At 40.3% G+C, this 23,451-nt stretch overlaps 1 protein-coding gene across 1 annotated transcript in view; it reads right to left on the minus strand.

Annotated features, from left to right (window-relative positions):
- Positions 1 to 11,319: 11,319 nt before the first annotated feature.
- Positions 11,320 to 23,451, minus strand: part of eda2r (ectodysplasin A2 receptor) — a 61,624-nt gene continuing 49,492 nt past the window's right edge. Inside the window, exon 7 of the mRNA XM_056241371.1 lies at positions 11,320 to 12,386. Coding sequence (XP_056097346.1) covers positions 11,914 to 12,386 — 473 coding nt within the window. The 3' untranslated portion in view covers positions 11,320 to 11,913. The remainder of the gene's footprint in view (positions 12,387 to 23,451) is intronic.

Genomic DNA, 23,451 nt, shown 5'->3' on the forward strand with positions numbered 1-23,451 from the left:
GCATCGATTCACTAAATCTTGTCTTCACCCTGACAGAAGAACATCGTTCGGACAGGGGAGTTTAACATTAAAAATGTCGTCGTTCAAAAGAGGTTTCTTCGTCTTTTGTGGGACAAATTTAATACTATGAACTGCAGTTTACTTTTAGTTATTAACAATGGCAAACGGAATGTCAGACATTATTTTGCAGCGGTGAGTTCGCATTGCGTTCGCTCACTCGAGGCGCACGTACAATATTAAATCACAATATAGACATAGATTGAAAACTGATTTTGCTCATAAAACAAGTTTAAAATGTGCTTAGCATTTTCTCCACCATTTGTAAGGATTCAGGGCGGATCTAATCCGTGGGGAATTTGCATATCATAATTAATAATTGGTAATTAATAATTATTCATACATGTTTGGATTAGATCAGTCTTACATGTTAATAAATCTCCCGATAAGGGAGGATCTGTCATTCTACCTGCATGCGTGCATGTGAATCCCGGAAATTAACCACAAGTTGATTGCAGTTAATTACACGGACCATGTTTCACAAACAGGTAAAATGAATTAGCTCAATTGTCAGGATAATATTTGTGGGATCCACAATATCATCTTACTTTATAGGATTTCAGGAAACGCAATTCTCTGGCCAGAAGAATTGGGTTTCCCACCCTATCAACACATACTCTTTAAAGTATTTTTAATTCGTAAAGCTTGTAGCATAAGTTAGACCTTTGGCACTTAAGGGACTTGAAATTGAGCAAAGCGACAGCACATCAATCTAATGAATATATAATTAATTTAATAGAGGCATGACTACTTATGTATTTACTACAGTTACATGGGATATATGTATTTACAAACACATAGACAACAATGAACAATACAATAAGACATCAATGAACGAGAAATGCGTAAAGTTTGGACAATGGATAACTTACACGCGTGAGCAAGTAAGAGAGAGAGGAAAGGGGATGGAGAGAGAGAGAACAGAGAAAATTGGGAGAATTTCATTGGCAGGAAGACATTCACCTCTCCGATAACAACACGAAACATCATCTTAAAACTTCTTAGAAGCTCTATAAAGAGATATACTTGCGCAAGTTTCTTGGTCTCTCTGTATCGCGGCAATCCTGCGCGGCCTTGTCTGGCCGCGTGCGTGAGAGGATTCCTTTGTGTGTGAGGAAGCATCACGTGGGCTGCTTGGCGCGCGTGTTGAACGGAGGTTCACAGTCTTTGGGGTAACATTACCAAAGGAAAATAGTTCGGCTGAGTTCGTTTCACTTCGTAGAACGGAGGAATCACGAGGAGTTAATGTTCCATCTGTGCATGGCTGGCGAAGAAGCGCGTGCTTCGCTCGGTCCGGCGCGTCACGCGGTCACGTGCGCGTGTTTCTCCTTCAAAGCGAGCGCGCGCTCGTTTAAAGGTCCCTTGTAGATGGATTTGCTGAAGAGATATGTCACGGGGTTTTCTTTTCAATCGTCGATTGGAATTAAACACAGAGACTTATCTACAACTGAAAAACACAAACTAAAATAGAAACAAATAAAAGAAAGGCGAAGAACTCGCCCGGAGGCGAGACGTTACATCATGACACGAGGACACGGGAGGAAGAGAGCGAGCGAAGGGGAGAAGCGTCATTTATCACTTTGGAGAAATCCAGTCTCTTCCTGTTGGCTTGGCCAGTTAGAGGGTTGGAAGTTTACAGGCGGGACTTTGGGTTTTATTTCTCTTTGTCTTGTCAGACTGCTTGTCTAATTAAATTATGACCTGTGTTAGGAAGGGTCATTTCTACTGCAGAGATGTGTTATGCACATAATCATACCTTTTACGGTGTGTTCATACATATATCTGGCTGAGTCAAGTCCAGGGCATTTTTACGATATCAAACACGACTGTTATAGGTAAACATTTACATTAAAAATACACCTAGGGTATTTATAATTCACTTTTAAGTTACGGACAAATTATAGTCATTACAATGTGACATGGGCAAATGGACACACATAAAAACACATCGAATATATCGGGTTAAATGTCTTTTAAAGAAAAGAAGTTTCTTTCTCTTTGAACATCAAATTCCAAGTCAGTCATACAAGTGTCTCGTAACAGGAAACCACGCTCTGTCCTGAGCAGGCTTCACTTGTGGGGGATGCGTGCGTGTGTGTGTGGCTGTGTGTGTGTGTGTGTGTAAATTTACATTCCAGGCTTTTTTGGGTCTTTAGCAGGATGTATTTAGTCCTTTCAGATTCACCCTTTTAGCCCAGTCCTTACAGCTGTCTAGCGTTTCGTAATCCCGCGTCTTGGGCAGAACAACTTTCCTGGGCTGATTATGCCTATAACTCCGCCCCTGCTTCTGCGACCGGGTTTTCGCCTTTTCAAAGTTGTTTAGGGTACCAACCTCCGCTTTTTCCCTCCTCCGACCTTAAATCAAAGGTGCCCTCCGTACAAGCTTTCATCCAGCGCTGTAAACGAACTGCACTTTGTAAGTCGCGCGCCATTACGCTTCGGGCCGCCAATAAACGTCGCGTCAAGAGCCCCCGTTATGCTTGTGGTCAGAGGGTTTGGCTTTCAACTTCGATCCTCCCTCTTCAGTACCCCTCACGCAAGCTCGCTCCCAAATTCATTGGGCCATTCTGCGTCGTTAAGGTCCTTAGTCCGGTCTCGGTTAGACTTAGATTGCCAGCCAATCTCCGTCGTGTCCATCCCGTGTTTCACGTTTCTAATTTGAAGCCTGTAGTTCGCGCTCCACCTCGTCCTGTCTTGTCTCCAGTCTGTGTCGAGGGTTCACCCATCTACCGGGTTCGCAAGCTACTCGACGTTCACCCCAGGGGGAGGGGCCATCAATTCCTTGTCGACTGGGAAGGTTATGGTCCTGAGGAGAGATGTTGGATCCCCTCCCGGGACGTCCTGGACCGCTCGCTCATTGACGACTTCTTTCGCTCCCGTCAGTCTTCCTCTTGTGCGCCGGGTGGCGCACCTTGAGGAGAGGGTACTGTCATGATCCTGGTTCTTTCCTTCTGTTTTCTTTCCTTTGTCTCCCTCTGCTGGTAACACTACATTTCTTCTCTCTCCTTTCTCACGCACACACCCATTATCTCTTACTCTCATTACCGTCAGCTGTCTCATGATCATCTCACCTGCACACCTGTTCTCTATCTTCCCCTTATCTCCATGCTACTTCTAGCTCTTTCTTTCTTGTCTCATTTGTCGGATTATTGTTTGACCTTCATGCACGTTAGATCGGTGTATATGCTACTTCTCCGAGGTTGTATCCCTTGTCCTGTCCTGTCTCGTCTTGATTGTAAGAACGTCACGGTTATCTGCTGCTGTGTTTTACCACTTCTGTGCCGTACCCAGCCATCTCCGTGGAGTGTAGCAGAGGGTCCGTCGTCAAACCCGCTGTCCCGCCTACAGTTCTCCCGAACCTCCAGGTTTTCCGGCTGAGGTCATCTAACCCCGTTTGAACAAGCAGCTGAACGCTGCAGTTTCCTTTGTGAAAGAGACTTTTTCTGTTATTTCAGCCTGTGAGGCGTTGTCTTATTTTTCATTAAAAGACTTACCTGCAATCATCTCTGGACTCCTCTGTTCCGTGACACCTTCCCCCTCTTTAAACTTCCTGACGACAGTCTCAATGGCAGCGGCAAAAAGTCTGGAAGGCAAAACCGGGGCATCTAGGAGAAAAGATCTTACCTTCTCCTTCAGCCCCGACAGGTTAAGCCAAAGATGTCGCACCATGGCAACCAGGACAGCATGAGAGCGGCAGATGGCATGGGCAGCCTGCATGGTGGCACGGAGGGCAAGGTTTGGGGTATGGTGGTGCTCCAGCACTGCGTCTGAAGCTACCACCTGCCTTCAATAGGCCAGCTTGTCAGCTTTGTACACCTGGAGCACCACCATGTTGTGCAGGGCACTGCCGGCCAGGGCCCACTGCCATGTATGTTTTGCTCACAAGCTTAGATGTAAATTGGCAGGGCTTCGAGGGAAAAACAGGAGTCTACCATAAAGATGCCACGTCTGATGGAGGTAACCAACTAGCAATTGATCCATCTGAGCTATCTTCACATACCTGTATTCCTCCAACCCCTTGATGTTTGCTTAATGGGTGAAAAAACTCGGGCAGAGAACAGACCTCATCGTGAAGGTCTGGGAGAAAGGCAAGGCTTGCGGAATGGAGCTTCTTCACTGTGTTCACTATCACAGTGAGCACAGCTAGCCCCCTCAAGGGCTAACCCTGCATGCTCCATTCCCAAACAAATTACACACAGCTTGTGTGTGTCATTCGGGGTGATATAGCAATCACACGAACGTGCATACTTTCTAAATTTGTCTGCACTCATTTTTCTTTTCTTTTTTGTTTCTTTCACACAGATTTACAGCATACGCACACACAACCAAACTGCTTCCTATATAGGCAATGAAGCTGATGACGTGTTTTGTAAGTGCTCCTTATATAGTCTGCCGACGTGCCTATGATGTCACCTTACTGCAGTAGCCAATCAAGATTGCTGTGTAGCACACGTGCTTCAGACACCGGTTCACAAGGAGCGTTCCCATAGCATAGCATTAACTTATCGAAGTAGTGTTGAGTTCCACCTCAAAATGGAACCCTTTATCCCTGAAGCATGTTTTATTAGATTGTGCTGGTTTTAACCCTGTGAGAAAAAATTTGGAAGAAACTTTTAACAAAGTTAAACCAAATAGAGTTTAAGTGTTTTTATGGAAGCTTGTTTCCGCCACTGAATAAAAAAAATAAAAATAATAATTGCGACTTTTTATCTCACAATTGCGAGATATAAAGTCGCAATTCTGAGAAATAAAGTCGCAATTGCAAGATATAAAGTCGCATTTCTGAGAAATAAAGTCGCAATTGCGAGAAAAAAAGACTTTTTATCTCACAATTCTGACTTTCTTTCTCACAATTGCGAGTTTACATCTCGCAATTCTGACTTTATAACATAATTGCGAGTTTATATCTTGAAATTCTGACATCTTTTCTCAGAATTGTGAGATATAAACTCGCAATTGTGAGTTATCAGGCCAATTCTAATTCTGACTTTACAACACGCAATTTCGACTTTATATCAATCAATTCTGACTTTAAATCTCGCAATTCTGACTTTATAACACGCAATTGCGACTTTATTTCACGCAATTCTGACTTTACAACACGCAATTGCGACTTTATATCATGCAATTCTGACTTTATAACCTCCAATTGCGACTTTATATCAATCAATTCTGACTTTATATCTCGCAATTCTGACTTTATAACACGCAATTGCGACTTTATATCACGCAATTCTGACTTTATATCTCGCAACTCTGAGAAATAAAGTCAGAATTGCGAGATGTAAACTCGCAATTGTGAGAAAAAAGTCGCAATTACCTTTTTTATTTTTCATTCTGTGGCGGAAACAAGCTTCCATAGTTTTTAGCAAAAATAGATTGTAAAAACCTGATATACAGTAGTCAACATTTTAAGTGGATCAAGAAAGTTCATCAAAGTTGTCCTAAGACAAGAACTACTGTTCAAAATTCATGTATAACTTTGATGAAAGGTTTTGATCCACTTCAAATGTTGACTACTGTAGTTTTACCATAACTTTTCCTCACCATGAAAATAGCCACAGAAGCTGGCATGGAGTTAAAAAAAAACACTCTACAGTTTAGAGGTTCTTGGGTTCTTGACTTAATTTTAAAGAACCCTTAATGCCAAAAAAAATTCTGTATAAGGAGAAATGTTTTAAATTATTGCATAATACTTTTGTTTAACAGGCTATTTTTTTTCAAGTGATAAATTGTTTAAGAATTGTTTAAGTTTAAGAACTGCTTAATTCATAAAATGTAATTAAAATATAAAAATGATCAATTAAATAAAACTAAGTCCATAAAATTATCCAATGATGGGAACCCCGGCCTAAAAGGTGCTATCCTGTATGTGAAGCACCTGACAGAACCCGTTCTATATATAGAACTTTTTTTTCTAAAAGTGTATGACACAGCTAAGTGTCATTTAATAGAACATGGAAATTATTTTTCTGTACCAGTGTCTCATCTTCTTTGTCATCTCAACTAGCACTTGTCATGTTTTTTGCAGCCATGGTTTTTGCAGGAAAGATTTGCGATTGAGCCAGTAGGGGGCTCTACAAACCCTGTTTTATACAGGTTATCTGCACCTCTTCTGGTGAGGGTGTTGATTTTTTTTTCTGCTCATATATTTCCCATTGGAACAGACACATTGGTACTGTTGATTCTACTTATGTAAGATTCACAGTAAACCATTTGTTCACCAAATATGAAAATTACATGAGGTAAACCACACATAACCATTTAATTTTAAAATGTAAATTGACATACAAATATCTGAGGAGAAAAGAGATAGAAACCTGAAGTTTCAGCTAACAGGCACTGGAGTCACATGCTGCTAAATAGGAACATTCAGTGTTCACAAATAAACAGTAGATGGCAGTCACATCTTAACATGAGTTTTTCTTTCATTGAAGCTTGTGCATTTGTCGGTTTGATATATAAAATGTTTAGGGTCAGCCTTTTATTTCAGAAAATTGTCATCACTCAAATAATTGTTTTAATAAATGCTTTATAAAACAGTAAAAAAAAAAGATTAGTGACACATTTCCTCCTGTGTGATGCAATTGCAAACTAAATAAAAATGTGACATTAAAATAATGAGAAAAAAGTAGAAAAACAATTTATTTGAAATATACTACAACAAAACAATACTGACAACAATATCATCATTGCATTTCCCCCCCTAAAATACTGTAATTCACTGAATGAAAACACTATACATTCAATTTAACAAATTAGTAAAAGACAAAAAACATGAATTTTCTTACTATTACAATACAACACAGTATGCCACACTAGACACTTATGACACTCTTTGAAAAAAAAAAAAAAAAAAAAAAAAAAAAAAAACTCTGATATTTACATAATATGGAGCCCTGTACAAAAAAAAAAGTATATCGTCGCCACAAATGAATCACCACAACGTAGCCACGGTTTACTTAAAAGGACAGACCAAGTTAGTCACATGTGCTGATGTATTAGTAACCGTTGACGGTTACTAATACATCAGCACATGTGACTAATTTGGTCTCTCCTTTTAAGTAAACCGTGGCTACGTTGTAATAATCTGTTACCTTGTTTTAGTTAAATCAAACTGAGGGAACGAATTAGGTGGCCACGATTTAGTAAAACGGGAAAACAAATTCTTAATATCATGTGCGGGGCTAAAGTGTCTATATATATATATATATATATATATATATACACACAAGATTCACTAAATGATTAGTACAACAAAATGCAGTCAAACTTACAGTACAAAAGATTTTGGCTACAAATATGCAACATATACAGAAAAGGAACTAGCACCATTTAACAGTACAAAAAAAACATTAATGCTAAAATGTTCAAGCTTTCACATTAACTTTAGAAATGAAAAACATTATTTATCTAAGGTGCAAAAAGAGGAACAATTGCTTTAAATGCCTTTTTGGGTACAGTCCATTTTGAGGAGGTCATCTCGATGCCTCATTCTCGGCAACTTAAAATGCCAACTCTGAAACTACTCAGGAAATAGGCCTAATAAACTACAGTGTATTTGAAGTTCACTTCACTAGAATAGATGAGAAGAATGCATCACAATGTTCATTTCGGAATTATATATATATTTTTTGTTGCATTATCTTACAGAATTTATTTTATTTTACTTGCATGCTCAAAGCCTATGAAGTGAATAATGGGACTGTTTCAGGGAACGTCTATTGGAAAGTGTTGTGCATGTGCACTTTTTTATAGTCTTTCTGGAAGGCAGTTCGGAATGATCTGGTGTGAGCTCTCAATGTAATGAACCTAACACCTACTAATGATGCTTGATGCCATTGCCAGAGGGCGGTGCATATGGTGTAAAAGAAAAACAAAACATTTAGGTTCAAATATTCATTGCAATATAATATTTTTGTGGCATCCCATCTGTATCTGTCCACCACACTACCTCAAACACATCTTTGTCTATTCATAGACACACCTGCTGATATAAATGCTGGCGTCAACCCACACGACAACACTTGATGTGTTAATTCCCATTTGTTTTTACAATAGATCTCAGTCCTCATTTGACTAACTGCAATCTTCTTCAAAGAACTGTAATGCATGTGTTTTAAGACAGGTTTGCACAAACTGGTTGTTATGGGATTAAATTTTGGGTAACACTTTTGAATACTGTTCCATCATTAATGTATAACTGCACAGGAACAACTGAGTAACACAATATTAACATTCTAGTAACTGCTATTAAAGGGATAGGGGGATAAATCTGAGAGGAGAAAGCTGGGAGCTGGATCACTCCTCCATATAGGCTTCTATGGGATTGGAACTGGCCGGCCCAAAAGTTATTTAAGACATCGTTAAAATAGTCCAAGTGACTACAGTGGCTCAATCTTAAATTTTTATCAAGCGACGAAAATACTTTTTGTGCGCAAAAAACAAACAAAAATAACGACTTTATTCAACTATTCATTTCCTTCTCTGTTGGCCTCGAGTTAGTTCACGTAGTGTAACTGCGCAGCGCTTCTGGTTGTACGTCACACGCATCACACACGACCAGCGTCGGCTAATAGTGAGCCTACGTGTGACGTACAACCCAGAAGCGCTGCGCAGTTACACAACGTGAACTAACTCAAGGTATTAACTAACTCACAAAAAGTATTCTCGTCGCTTGATAAACTTAAGGTTGAGCCACTCAAGAAACTCTGATTTACTAAGTTGAATGTGGTAGTTCACTATTAGCTAATCAATAACTACTATTGTTTCATACCTCCAAGAGGACTTATTAGAACTACTCTATACAGGTTCATAATTAATGTGAATAATGCATAATGTATAATTAATTCTAAAGTGAAGATCATGGTAACCCACTAGTAATGACTCAAGTATTATTAAACCCTTCAGAAGGAATTACTAATTATTTGGAACAGTATTCTAAAGTGAAAAGCATAATAACTCTGACAGAAGTCATTGTAAGCTTTTGAAAATTTTGTAAGGTTTTGGATAGTAATTGCTTCTGACGGATTTGGTAATACTTGGGTCATAACTAGTGGGTTACCATGGTGTTTACTTTAGAATACTAATCCAAATGCCCAGCAATTCCTTTAGAAGGATGTAGTAACACTTGAGTCATCATGACTATCCAGAACCTTAGAAAAACCTCAAAAGCTTACAATGACTTCAGTAATTGCTAGTGAGTTATCATGCTTTTCACTTAGAACACTGTTCCGAAAAATTAGTAATTCTTTCTGATGGATTTGGTAATACTTGTGTAATTACTAGTTGGTTACCATGATCTTTAATTTAGAATTAATCATATTGGCGCTTTTCCACTACACAGTACCAGCTCGACTCGCCTCGCCTCGTCTTTGTTTGGTTTTCCACTGTGTAAAAGTTGTACCTGTACCTGCTTTCGGGTACTTTTTTTTGTATCACCTCCGGCGAGGTTCTGAGCGAGCTGAGGCGATACTAAAATGTGACGTGAAAACAATGCCGACTGCTGATTGGTCAGAGAGAATCGTCACTATTCACTGCGATAGTTACTAAACTTAACTTACTACTATTATTATGGCAACTCGGAAGAATACTCCGTGGTCAAACGAGGAGGTGCAGACTTTCCTTTGTTTGGTTGCCGAAGAGAGGATCCAGCAAGAGCTTGATGGGGCAACGAGGAACGAAAGGCGTCGCTATGACGACCGGGTACTATTTGTGGCGGTACTGTCGGCAATGGATAACGGAGCGAAAAGCGAGCCGAGTCGAGCTGGTACTGGTAATGGAAAAGCGGCAATACATTGTGCATTACACTCATTAATTTATGAACCTGTATATAGTATAGAAGGCTAGTTCTAAGTAGTCATTTTGGAGGTATGAAAAAAAAACAGTAGTTATTGATTGGTTAATTGTGAACTACCTCATTCAACTGAGCGCTATTACTTACTAATTCATTAATCAGAGTTTCTTGTTAGTTAATAGTAGTTACTAGAATGTTAATATTTTGCATGACTAATTTTTTCCCTGTGTAGTTAACGTTACACTATTCTAGTAGAACTATTCTAAAGTGTTACCAAATTATGTTTTCAGAAGTACCAAAAAGATCTCTTCTTTGTGCAGTTCATTTACTGTGTGTTGGTGGTTGTGTACTTGTAAGGGATGAATTTGTGTAATTTGAGTTATTGGATAATATTGTTAAACTGTCTAAATACTAAATCTTGGAAATTTCTCTGTATGAATGAAATTACAGAGGTGGAACAGATCCTTTATTACACTGACAAAATAATTCAGCTGCACTTTTGTACTGCTGTAAAATAAAAATTAAAATTTGGACATTGATTGACGTGTGCTGACTTTGCAGGAGTTTCCCTGAAGCGACACCAGGTTAGAGATGTTATGACAGTGCTGAAGAGATGCATTTGACAGTCTCAACAAAGAGTTAAAAAACATCACGTTATTCTTAATTAAAAACAACTTACTGATTAAGCTGAAACACATTACAGTGGAATGTGAGGGGCGCAAACATTGAGGTCAAGCTTTATTTCAAGCCTTATTTTCTAGTTAATTTTGCTAATCCATTCAGCCATATCTAAAACCTGAAGCTTTGAGGCATAAAGCTTAAGGTAAGGTCACACAACAACTGATGTCCAGAATTCTTTTACACAGACTTGTCAGTGAACTGTAATGTAATAAATCAAAAGCTTTTCATGTTTTGCTGGTTTTTAGTAGTTATGCAGTGCCAAGGCATAATAATGTGTCACAGTTTAGGCATAAGTCAGTTGGTTTGCTTTGGTAGCGTACTACCCTTTAGCATAGTGTTAGTTTTGGCAGGTCACGTTAGTCAAGCTTGCATCAGCTGACTCTCAGCTGATCCACGTCTACCTATAGGAATACGACGCCTATCACTGTATACATATATAAGCTCCTTCAGTATTATCAGCAGCTAATATCGCGTTTCTCAGGAGCTAATTACCCTCCTCCATCCCCAGCTCCTCTTCTTGTTCAGTCAGGATTTGGCATTCTGATTCCCCTTTGAAAAACATTAAAATCTTGAATTAATGATATCTGCAATACATTCATGTTGGTTCTGTTCTGTTTACCCTAAGGGGGGTTATTGCTGCTCTTATCCATGCTAGGCTGTTCTTGCCAAGAACAGAACCATACCGCCAATCCGAACTGTATCCTAATTGTCAATCGTCTTTGACGACAGTGGTCCTGACAGAATTAGTTATAAATCCTGATTAGCAAAAAGTCCAGTCTCTTGGGTTTATGAAGACTTTTATAGCAGGTCTGGTGTAGTTAACTGCACACATGAAGCAGTTAACATGTTATGACCAAAGCAGAACATGACCCGCATCATTGAGGTGCAGTACCAGTGTCAGTAGTTTTCAGCTTCAGGAGGTAATGATCCATTTCCTGGACTTTTACTGAAGACAGCAGGAGTGAGCTTTTATTGAACAGAGATATTTTTTTAAAGGTACAAAATTTAAAGAAATACACCATTCAAGTTTGGGGTCGGGGCGATTTCTGAAATGTTTTCGAAAGAAGTCTCTTATGCTCACCAAGACTGAATATATTTGATCAAAATAGTAATATTGTGAGAAAATTTTACAATTTAAAAATAACCGTTTCTATTTTAATATATTTTTAAATATAATTTATTTCTGTGATGGTATAGCTGGATTTTCAGCATCATTACTCCAGTCTTCATTGTCACATGATCCTTCAGAAATCATTCAAATATGCTGACTTGGTGCTCAAGAAAAATGTATTATTATCAATGTTGAATGTTTATTTTTTTCCCCAGATTCTTTGATCGTGACTGTGATCATAGATTCACAGATGTGATCTCTCTTCACATTAACAATCTCCTTTTCCGCCTTCTCTTCTTTCTCTCTCCAGGTCTCGCAGCATCAGCCCTGATGGCAGAGTGGAGTCTGAGCCCATACATTCTGATATATTTCTGGCTATGAAGTCTGAAGTTCTAAATGTCTGGATCTCTGAGGCGATGGAGAGGTGCTGAAGGTCCAGTTCAGTACACTCTACTGGAGCATGAAGCCCCCAGGCTGTCTGCTGCTCTACGGCACAACAGGGTCTCACTGTAGACTGTCCTCCTGACAGAGTGAGAATGACATGCTGGCTGTAGAGGGCAGAGTCTAAAGAAGAAACATCATGTGTTTCTGTTGCTTGCATGATGACTCTCGTTGCTGGATCAGTGCAGGCTGAGCTTCGCACCAGAGGAAGAAACTCACACTCATGCAGGCCAAGATCAGAGGTTATCGTGGTGGTGATGTCATCAAGCATGCAGGGGTCCTTCAATGGCAGGCAAGGATCTTACAGGATACAGATTACAAAAGTCAGGCACACAGTCATTGAATCTCTTTCTTTCTCTGATGTTTTTGGGTCACATGACCCAGAGAGGATGTTCATTTTACCAAAAATGTTAATGTTAATCGCATTGGACTAAAACTTACTGCTCACACAGTGGTACAACTACTTTATAATTTTTTGGGATAAATGTTGTACTTTTGGGGATTTTTCCCCACCTTGTTACTTGTGGTGTTTCAGGTCAAAAATAACCGGCCTACAAAAAAAAAAGCTTATAAATCTCTCGTTATGTCAGGGCTCTGTTACTTCTGTCTAGTCTATTTCTTGGTTTTGTGACAGAGCCCTGACACTCCTGTTTTGTCTTGTCTGTGTGCCTTGTTTCATGTGCATTCGTGTCTTGTGCTGTGTTGCAGAAAGCTTGTGTTTCACACTAGCTGTGTGCTTTCATGTTGTCATGTTTTGTGTGAACACGTGGCTTATGAGTGTTTTCATTTGCTGCGTGTTCATGTCTCGTTTTGTGTGAGCACATGGCTGGTGATTGGTTTTACTGGCCATGTGTTTGTGTTCAAGTCATGTTTGGTGTGAGCACATGGCTTGTAATGTATGTTTCCTTGTGCCATGTGCTCTCCTGGGTAGGGTTGCACCAGCCGTTCGTAAGTTCTTTCTTAAATTGTAACGTAAAGTTCACACTAGAGGCTTAGTAACTACTAGGGATGGGAATTGAAAACTAAGTTTTACGATCCATCGATATTGTATGCCCTCGACGTTAACGAGTCCTCTTATCGATGCTCCTGCTCTGAGTCAGCCATATGTATGTAGGCTACAGACCGTGAACTCACAACTGTCCTTTTTGTCCTTTATCAAGCACCATAGCACGGCATCCAAAGCGAATTTTTGTACTGCCAAAGTCTTATTTGATCGGTGAGTAAATTTGCCTCTATCTGGTAATGTAGATGAACCGCTGCGCTTGTGACAGGGCGCATGTTTAACTGAACGAGCAGAGAGAGAGAGGCCCGGTCGCGCGCGCACTCTCTCTCTTCGGAGCAAGGCGGCTTCACCGTCTCAAAACTAAGCGCTGTCTTGCTCTCTCTCCCTCGCACATATTAATCAAAATAAACGCCACAATGGTAAGGTCGGGAGACTAAAGTTTCATGTGGAGCATTCGGAGATTTGTTTTTCCTGAATTACCGCTGGGTGTGAATTGTGCTAAAATACGTTGCCTTATCTTCTCTGAAAAGCGTTCCGCACATTCAGCTGACATAAACCACACTTCAAATACACGGAAAAAAAAAACTCGAGAAGGAATGGCGGAAGGCAGTGACCGTGCTCGGGAGATTTTCCAGCCTTATAAGAGGAACAAATCTGAGGTGTGGTCATATTTTGGCTTTTACAAAAATCCTGAGGGAAACTTGGTCGAGGATGGTCACCCTGTCTGCCGAACAAAACGTCGCTGCAATAGAAACACTTCAAATCTGCCGAGTCGTCTTGTGTGACCATCATCCAGTGTTGTATAGCGAACGCACGGCAAGTTAACTTTGACCTCAATACCAAAACTACGTCTGGGAAATAATAATTGGGCAAAAAATGTTGTTTTGAGTTGAAATATTTTATCTCACTCACTTGAAATAGACGTGAAGCTTCCGCGAAGAAAAGTTTGCAGCAAGTGGCTTTGAGCCAAAGACGAACGGACAACTTCAAACAATACTATTATTAAGAGTGACATTTTAAGGGATAGTAATGTACAGATTCATTGTACACTGATTACACCGATTTTTTTACCACATAATTACGTGGACATATTGAATTGAGATTAATGTGTTAAATCTTGCCTGTTTATAAATCCATTTTGTACAGCGTACAAAACAATCGTCCAGACAAGATGATCACAACAATATTATCAAACTCTGTAAACAAATCAACTCCGATTTCATTTTCAATACAATCAAAAAACGGAGACGCAAGACGGCAAGTTGTATTTGAATGAAACAAGAGCGCGCGTCCGTTGTGATGCATAGATGTGCGCTGTGTAATAATGCGTTGCTATTGACGACGGTCATTATAAAGAAGGAAATGGCACAGAATAGAATCTTGCTTAAAAAACTGCATAGAGCTGCTTATTTATTTGTTGTTTGTTGATTTTCAAATATAAAACTTGTTGAAATGTTTTCAGTGTGAGCATCAGTTCTTTTTGAACACTTTCATATCATTTTAACAAAACCGTGATAATATTGATAATCACGATAATTTTGGACACTATAATCGTGATATGAAATTTTCATACCGTCCCATCCCTACACCATTTGTTCATAAGGTAGAACGTGGCTAGTAGGTCATAAACTCTCCGTACAGTAATGCGTAGTCGCATAATATGACGTTTAACCTCGAAGAACCAATAGCAGCCTTCAAATACGTGAGCAGAAGTTGCGTTGAAATGCCATGAATTTCAGTTTATCCTTCATCCTAACTTCTTTTGCCTCACGTTACTAACAGTAAAAATAAGTTTCCATTTAATACGATACTTGATCATGAATAACATGTGTTTTTATATATAAATAACATTCAGAAACTGTATTTGAAATGAAATTAATAAGGATCAATAAATAAATATTGATACAAAAACCAAGAAATTACGTTTATGGATTATGACCGATATTTGACATGCACAACATGGACCGATGCACAACGGCGCTGTTTAGGACGGGTTTGTGTTAAAGAGCCGCAAACAAAGTAATCTGTTCACATAATGTTCTGTCTCTTAAAGGGATAGTTCACCCAAAAATGAAAATTCTGTCAGTATTTACTCACCCTCATGTTGTTCCAACCCTGTAAGACCTTCGTTCATCTTCGGAACACGAATTAAGATATTTTTGATGAAATCTGAGAGCTGGATCACTCCTCCATACTAGTCCATAGGCTTCTTCAGGGATTGAACTTGCCGGCCTCGAAAAGTTATTAAAGACATTGGACTATTTTAACAATGTCTTTAATAACTTTTGGGCCGGTCAGTTTCGATCCCTTAAGAAGCCTATGGAGGAGTGATCCAGCTCTCAGATTTCATCAAAAATATCTTAATTCGTGTTCCGAAGATGAACGAAGGTCTTACAGGGTTGGAACAACATGAGGGTGAGTAATTACTGACAGAATTTTCATTTTTGGGTGAACTAACCCATTAAAATGTAAGCGAGAGTAAATGTCAGCATTATTATATGTCTAAAGAATTGAAGTCTGTCAGGTAAAAGAAGAGCTTATTGATGCAGTTCAGTCTGTCTGATATTTTATTCCAACCGTTACTCCTGATTGGAGGCTGCCATAAATATTTAGTTGGAATTTAGAGTTACATTTAAACTAAGTTTAATGATGCAACGTAAAAATATTTAGTACTGCGTAAGTTGTAACTTAGTGCCCATTTACGTAAAAACTAGGTTAAGTTGTAACTTACGCACAGCTGGTGCAACCGGCCCCTGTTGATTGTCTAGCCCCTCCCATCTTGTTACCTGTTTATTGATTTGTTTGCCCCACCTGTCCTCCCTCATTACCTGATTGATTCATTTGCCCCACCTGTCCTCCCTCGTTACCTCCTTTGTTTGGTCTCCCTATTTATTCTCCCTGTGTTTGCAATCCTGCACTGTTTCGTTGTCGAATGTACCTCTTGTGTCCTACCTAGATGCTGTTGTCAAGTCAAAGTCAGTCTTGTTTTCCCCCTCTGGGTAGTATTTGTTTTATTTTTTATACTTATTAAAAATCAAATTTTCCTGCAATTGAGTCCTCGCTTCATCTCCTCAACCCCACACCTGACACGTTATGCTATATCATCACCAAATATTGGATTCAATGTTTTTGTCAACTTGTTTTCTTTCAATTAGGACAGGTTTTTTCAATTTCTTTTTGAAACTGACTGATTGTAGGCCTCATTGATCTGAGCTTATATTGGTCAAAAATTACCATCCATTGAAAATAAGAGAACAATTTAGTGTTCAGGAGCATGTTCATCATGTTCATACTCACATACTGTATGTATATGTGTGCTTGCAAACATAAAAGCCTCGCATCATAGTAGATGTAAGAATTACACTATCGCACTATACACTAAACTTGAATTTTCAATGTACTATTGAAGTTGATTTCTGGACCTCGTAATGTTTTTTTTTTTCCTACAATTGTTATTGTACATATCTGATATAGCATTAGCACATCCCCTCCCCACACACACTCTCTCTCCTGTCCCACCTACTTTGTAAAACAAAGTTACGCCACTGACACACACAAATTCATGTACACAAACAAATTATTTAGATTTTTTTTTTTTTCACAGAGATTGACTTTATCCTCAGATCAATGAGGCCTACGATCAATCACTTAAAATAAATAGAAAAACCTCTCCTAATTAAAAGGAAACAAGTTGACAAAAATATTGAATCCAAAATTTGGTGATAATATAGCATAACAAGAGATTTATAAGTTACTGTTTTTCTAGGCTGGTCATTTTTTGTCCAGGAACACCACAAAGTGTAACTTTGTGCCATTTTGTGCAAAATAAAAGCATTTCAAAACAAACTTCATGGTTAAACATTAAAGCACACTAGAATTTTTTTTCTCCATATTTTGTTAAATATTGATAACATTATCCACAAATAATGCTTTTTTCACTCAAAAACTGAGGTGCATAAGCTCAGATCAATGATCAATAATTTCCAGAAATAAATACAGAACCTGTCCTAATTGAATGAAAACAAATTGAAAAAAAGGTTGAATCCAATATTTGGTGATAATACAGTATAACAAGTGATTTACAAGCAATTTTTAAAAGCCTGGTCATGTTTGACCACGAACACCAAAGGTCTTACAGGGTTTTCAACACAGAGTAAGGGTTAAAGGGTTAGTTCACCCAAAAATGAAAATTCTGTCAGTAATTACTCACCCTCATGTTGTTCCAACCCCGTAAGACTTTCGTTCATCTTCGGAACACAAATTAAAATATTTTTGATAAAATCTGAGAGCTGGCTCACTCCTTCATAGACTGCTAGGTAATTGATATCTGCCATCCCAGAAAAGTTATTAAAGACATCGTTAAAATAGTCCAAGTGACTACAGTGGCTCAACCTTAAGTTTATCAAGCGGCGAGAATACTTTTTGTGCGCAAAAAAAACAAAAATAACGACTTTATTTAACTATTAATTTTCTTCTGTGTGGGCCTCTGAGTGAGTTCACGTAGTGTAACAGCTAGTGTTGTCACGGTACCAAAATTTCAGTATTCGGTACCAATACCAGTGAAAATCCACGGTTCTCGGTACCAATTTCAGTACCAAAGCTTAATTTAGATTAAATTTACATAAAGTGTATCTCACGGTTACAAAGATGGAAACTGTACTATTAGAAACAATTTACAATAAGATTCCAGGTTCTGGTTTGGTTCCAATTCCGGTTCGGTACGCATAGAAACCGAACGATTCCTTGGACCATTTTTCCTGCCGACAAAATCCGCGCTGGCGCGACCATCACAACGTTGCGCAACATTAAATGGCAAACGTAATGAAAGCGAAACGAAACTGCGCTACTCATTATATTGTGCTTCACGGACCGTTTATCAGTTCGGACCAGCAACATCTGTGCAGACACTGTTACTACACAGCGCTAAGAGATCCAGTGAAGAAAACATTTGAATTCGCCACTGAAGTAATAACATCGCTGCGAGATCTAGTGAGAAGCATTCAAATTTCTCCGTTATTAACCGTAGATGATCTCTATTAGATCAAACAGCGCTGACGTGGAAACCAGGAGAAACATGTGCCGTGAATTATCTAGTTATAGGCTTTAAGTCCACAGATCAGCAACATTCACCATGAATTTAATGTAGTAACACTAACTGTAACCATGGAAGTTTGGCTGGAATAGTGAAATGCTTTCAAGTACTTCACACATCTTTTTCCAGCACTTCAAAACTCAAATATTATCTAAATATTATATATATAAATATAGGCCTATATTTAAATGTTCTTTTTAATGTGATGACCAAAACATTATTTGTTCATCCTTTAAAGATTACCCCCATTTATAAACCTGAAAGTTTGAATATGTAGGAAAACTCTTATTTAAAATATTTATACTTATTTAAAAATATTTTTTCTTTTAATAAACAGGAAATTTCTCTGGCATTTCTTTCTTTTTGCTGTATCGAAAATGAACCGAACCGTGACACCACTGTATCGTATCGAACCGAACCGTGAATTTTGTGAACCGTTACACCCCTACTATTTAATGTTGTTTGTACACAAGTATATATATATATATATTAGACAGGAGTATGGAGAGCAAACAGCTTTGGATCGTGTGTTCGTCCCAGCCCTCGCTTCATTAAGAGTGGGGACACACGCGATTCATGTGTTGTTTGTTTGGGAGTGGAGCATGCACGGTCAGCTCTAGTAAATTGGGGCTGACAGTGTTCATTCATAAATTCCCCATGTTTAACATATGCAGTATGCACTATCGAGAGTTTTAGCTCTGATCTAGTTGGCTTTCTTCTCGAGGGAAGAAAGTCAATAAAGATTTGGCTCGGATCTCGCGTTTGCTGAGGCAGTGCATAGATTATGTGTCTGCAATAAAGATTCTGTGACTCGATCTCGGATCTCGCGTGTGCCGAGGTAGCACGTAGATTACGGGGCTGCATAAGAGTCGTGGCTCGGATCTCGTGTTTGCCGACGCAGCGCGTAGATTACGGGTTTGCATCTCTACAATAAGAATCTGTGGCTCAGATCGCGCGCTTGCCGAGTAGACGGGAAAATTCCCTTTCTCTCGTTCTCTTATGATTGTGTGAAAACTAATTTTGTATTCTTTATTGTTTGAGATTATAATATGAGGTCTTTATTAATACACTATATTCAGCCTTTCAACTAGACCGTTTCTACTTGTCTGGTTGATATTTGGCTTCATTTAATTTTTGAGAAAATTAAATATGTACTCATCTAATCTTTGAATTAAATGTCTGTATTAATATACTATTCAGCTTTTTCATCCAGACTGTGTTTATTTGTCCGGTTGATATTTGGCTGCATTTAATTGAGAAAATTAAATATGTACTCATCTGATGTTTGAGGAGTCATTTAATTGTGAGGAAATAAATGGTTAGTTCCCAAGGGGAAATGGATAACACCTCATTATATGGTGCCCATCTCCCTTTGGTGCCCCCAGCGAGTTCTAGTCTCAGTGTCTGACTCGAGAGGGGTCAGTTTGGTTATTTCCTGCCGGTCATCCGTTTCAGGACGCCGAATTGGCTTCTCAAGCTATACTAGAGACCAGTCACTGCTCACTATAGAAAAGGGTTACATAATTCAGTTTGATTCTCATCCACCCATATTTCTAGGGGTCCTCCCTACGGTGGTGGACCCCGAGCAGGCTCTGGTTATGTTATCATTCCTGGGAAGCGACTCTCTGAGGAGGGTCGGAGCGCTGCCAGTTCGCCACTTCAGGGCACCGAGGTGTCAGCGTTCCCGAACGATCCTCCGAGGAGGGTTGTAGAACAGTCAGTTCGGTTGTTCCCTGCCGGTTCGCCGTTACAGGGCACCGAAGTGGCTGTTCGACCAATACCAGAGGCCAGTCTCGAGAGACTGGTCCCCTTAGTAGATTATCTGGCAGCGTGTAAGCTACTGTCAAATATATCTCGTTGGGTCCTGCTCACTATAGAAATGGTTTCAGAATTCAGTTTGGTTCTTCTGCCCAGATTTCTAGGTGGACCCCGAGCAGGCTCTGGTTATGGAGCAAGAAGTAAAGATTCTTCTGCGAAAGGATGCAATAGAAAGGGTTCCTTCTCCCAGTAGGGAATCAGGGGTTTACAGCCGTTACTTCATTGTTCCAAAGAAGGTTGGAGGCTTACATTCAAACAGATTGTGTCATGGATTCAGTCCGAGGAAAGGTTTGTCACGATAGATTGAAGGACACGTCCTTCCACGTAGCCATCCGTCCTCATCACAGGAAGTCCCTGAGGTTCGCTTTCGGGGGCGAAGTGTACCAATATCGAATTCTTCCCTTCGGCCTAGGTAAAACTAGGCCAGTCACTGACTGTTGGGTCTCATGGCAGCTGTGTCCAACGTAATAACTTTTGGCCTCCTGTACATGAGACCCCTGTAGTGGTGGGTCAGAACCAAGGCGTTTTCTCTGAGGGGAAATCTTTTTCGCATGATCAAGGTCACGCGGCGATGCCTACGTGCCTTAGCCATGTGGAAGAAACCTTGGTTCCTCTGTTCCTTGGTTCCACTGCCCAAAGCCCAGTGCTGGGGGCTTCTTGTCGACGCATGCGCTATCGACGGATGCTTCCCTCACAGGTTGGGGTTGGGGGGGTTGGCGATCATGAGTGGTCGCTCGGCGAAAGTTCTTTGGCAGGACCATCTACTTTCTTGGCACATAAATCGGCTAGAAATGATGCCAGTGTATCGAGCTCTCAAGCACATCCTGCCAGACCTGAGAGGTCACCATGTGCTTGTCCGCACATGTTCGCCGGGACGGGGTCCGTCTTCTAAATTAATAGACCCGTTTTGGCAGGCCCGAGTATGGTTCTTGGACCTAAAGTCTCTCCTCGACGGCTCTCTTCTGGAGATTCCGCTCGGGGGGGGGGGGGACTTTTTCTCTCAGGAGACCGGGTTGATCCTCAGCCCCACCCAGAATTGTGGAGACTTTGGGCTTGCTCATAAGTTCAGGTCTCTCAACTAAGGCTGTTGAGACCATCCTCCACTCCAGAGCTCCTTCCACGAGGAAACTCTACACCTTGAAGTGAATATTGTTCACTTCCTGGTGCGGAGAGCACCAGCTGGACCCAGTTATCTGCCCTGTGGCTGCAGTGCTGGAGTTCCTGCAGGAGCGTTTCTCCGCAGGTCTATCCCCCTCCACACTAAAGATGTACATGGCGGCCTTAGCTGCTTACCACATCCCTTTAAGTGGTGTATCCTTGGGGAGACACCCTGTAGTATGTTTCCTTTGCGGCACTGTGAGGCGTCTGAACAAGATACTAAGAGTATTGCTGCCTCAAAGGCTTTATTATCGGGGGTTTTCCTCCATGACATCTGTGATGCAGCAGGCTGGTTCCTTACCGCATACATTTGTTCGATTTTATGACTTGGATCTAGGCTCCACTCCGGAATCTAGGGTGCTTGCTTCTTAGTATGCTCAATGACTTCACACAGAACAGGCATTTGCTATTTTGGCATCGTGGGTATAGTGTTCCCACCGCGTCTCGACGCAACTCGAGTTCCTTTGAAAGGGAACGTCTCAGGTTACGTATGTAACCCTGGTTCCCTGAGAGGGAACGAGATGCTGCGTCGCCCTGCCATACTCTCTGCATGCCTGTGATCGACTTGCTTCTGCTTTTCAGAAGCTAGCGCGGCCTGTTTTCAGGTGTGCTTTATAGTATCCTGGCTAGTAGGGGGGCAGGGTAGCGCCGTCCTGAGGGCATTAGACAGAATTCCTGACCAAGAACATAGTCAGGATAGCTCATGACCTTTCTAGCCTTCTGGAGCACCCGTTTTTTCCAGAGAGAGCTCAGGTCTGTCAACTGAACTCCAATGATCTTGGAGCAGATTTTAACAATACTGCTGAGGTTGGTCTTGTCCCTCACAGACAATCCATAAAACCAGCAGATAAAAGAAAATGTTAAAAGGCTTTCAATAAATGAATAGTAAAAGTTACATAAGATCCTTTGAGATACATTGAAAGAATTTAGCTTCCACATCAAGTGGATTCTTGTCCCCGCTTAGTGATTGACTCTGTGTTCTTGTCAAACTTGAGGTTAGAGTCAAACATGGTTCCTAAGTACTTATACGTCTCTACAATTTCAACATTTTCGCCATGAATGATGCTGGCTTCTGGGTTAAAACGGTTCTTTCTAAAATCAATGATTGACAATGATTTTTTAGATTAACTCCTTAGTTGTTAGATAATGCATTAAGTAATGTTAATGAATGGTATCTTATTGTGGTGTTACCAAACTATACAGGAGATAAAACGTGTTTTATTTGACTTGACTGTACTTTTATTTAATCCAAAACTGCGTTCATATTTAATTTTAAAAGGGCTTTTTAAACCTGCTAAGAGTTATCCAGCCAAGAATAGGCCTAGAACTGCTTTTCTGATGGACTGATATTAATGACATAAATAGGGATGCACCGATACTGATACCAGTAGCTACTCGAATGTCGGTCCGATACTGTGCTCATGTACAGATACAACCGCACCCGATACCACCTTAGATATAAACTAAATATAGTTCAGATATCGCCTTTTTTGCGCGTGCAATTTCGTTATTTCAAATGTAGGCGTGCGGCAAGTGGGCTCATAATAGAAGCAGCATAATAGAAGAATATATCGAGTAGTAAAGCTAATGCAAGGGCTAGAAATCAATTTATTCTTTGCTGATACTTCCTCGTCCTCATGGAGAGCGCAGTTTGCACAGCTTTCTCCTTCTTTCCACAAGTGCTTGCTCTACCGTGGCGTCTGTCGTTGCTATGCAACCATGAACAGAGGCGCGCCGCGTCACTTCTATTATAAGCACGCTTGCCGCGCGCCTACATTTGAAATAACGAATTTGCACACGCAAAAAAGAGCTATGTGAACGGCCCCTTATAGCAACATTAGCCTAATCCAAAATATTTCCATATGTGGCTCTTTCCTCCTTTTTTGTCAACAAGTGGATTCAGAGCCACCGCATTAGCAACTCTGCCGGTCGCCATGTCTCAGTGTTTTTATGAAGAGGAGGCAACTGTGCACCTTTCAGACAGCGCATCAAGAACCAAATTAACCCGGTACTTCGGTACGGCCGGTACATAAGAAAAGCTGGTACCGTAACTGTTTAAATTTTGTAGTACCGACTTACCGAAGTACCGGTTCTTTTGACAATACTAGTAAAAGCACAGCGATTCTGGGTTGTACGTCAGAACGTAGGCTCACTATTGGCCAGCATCACACACATGACCAGCGTCGGCCAATAGTGAGCCTACGTTCTGACGTACAACCCAGAAGCGCTGCGCTGTTACACTACGTGAACTCACTCAGAGGCCCACATAGAAGAAAGTTAATAGTTATAAAGTC

Source organism: Rhinichthys klamathensis, unplaced genomic scaffold, assembly GCF_029890125.1.
Source record: "Rhinichthys klamathensis goyatoka isolate OS25496 unplaced genomic scaffold, OSU_Roscu_1.1 h1tg000639l_1, whole genome shotgun sequence".
NCBI classification, from domain to species: domain Eukaryota; kingdom Metazoa; phylum Chordata; class Actinopteri; order Cypriniformes; family Leuciscidae; genus Rhinichthys; species Rhinichthys klamathensis.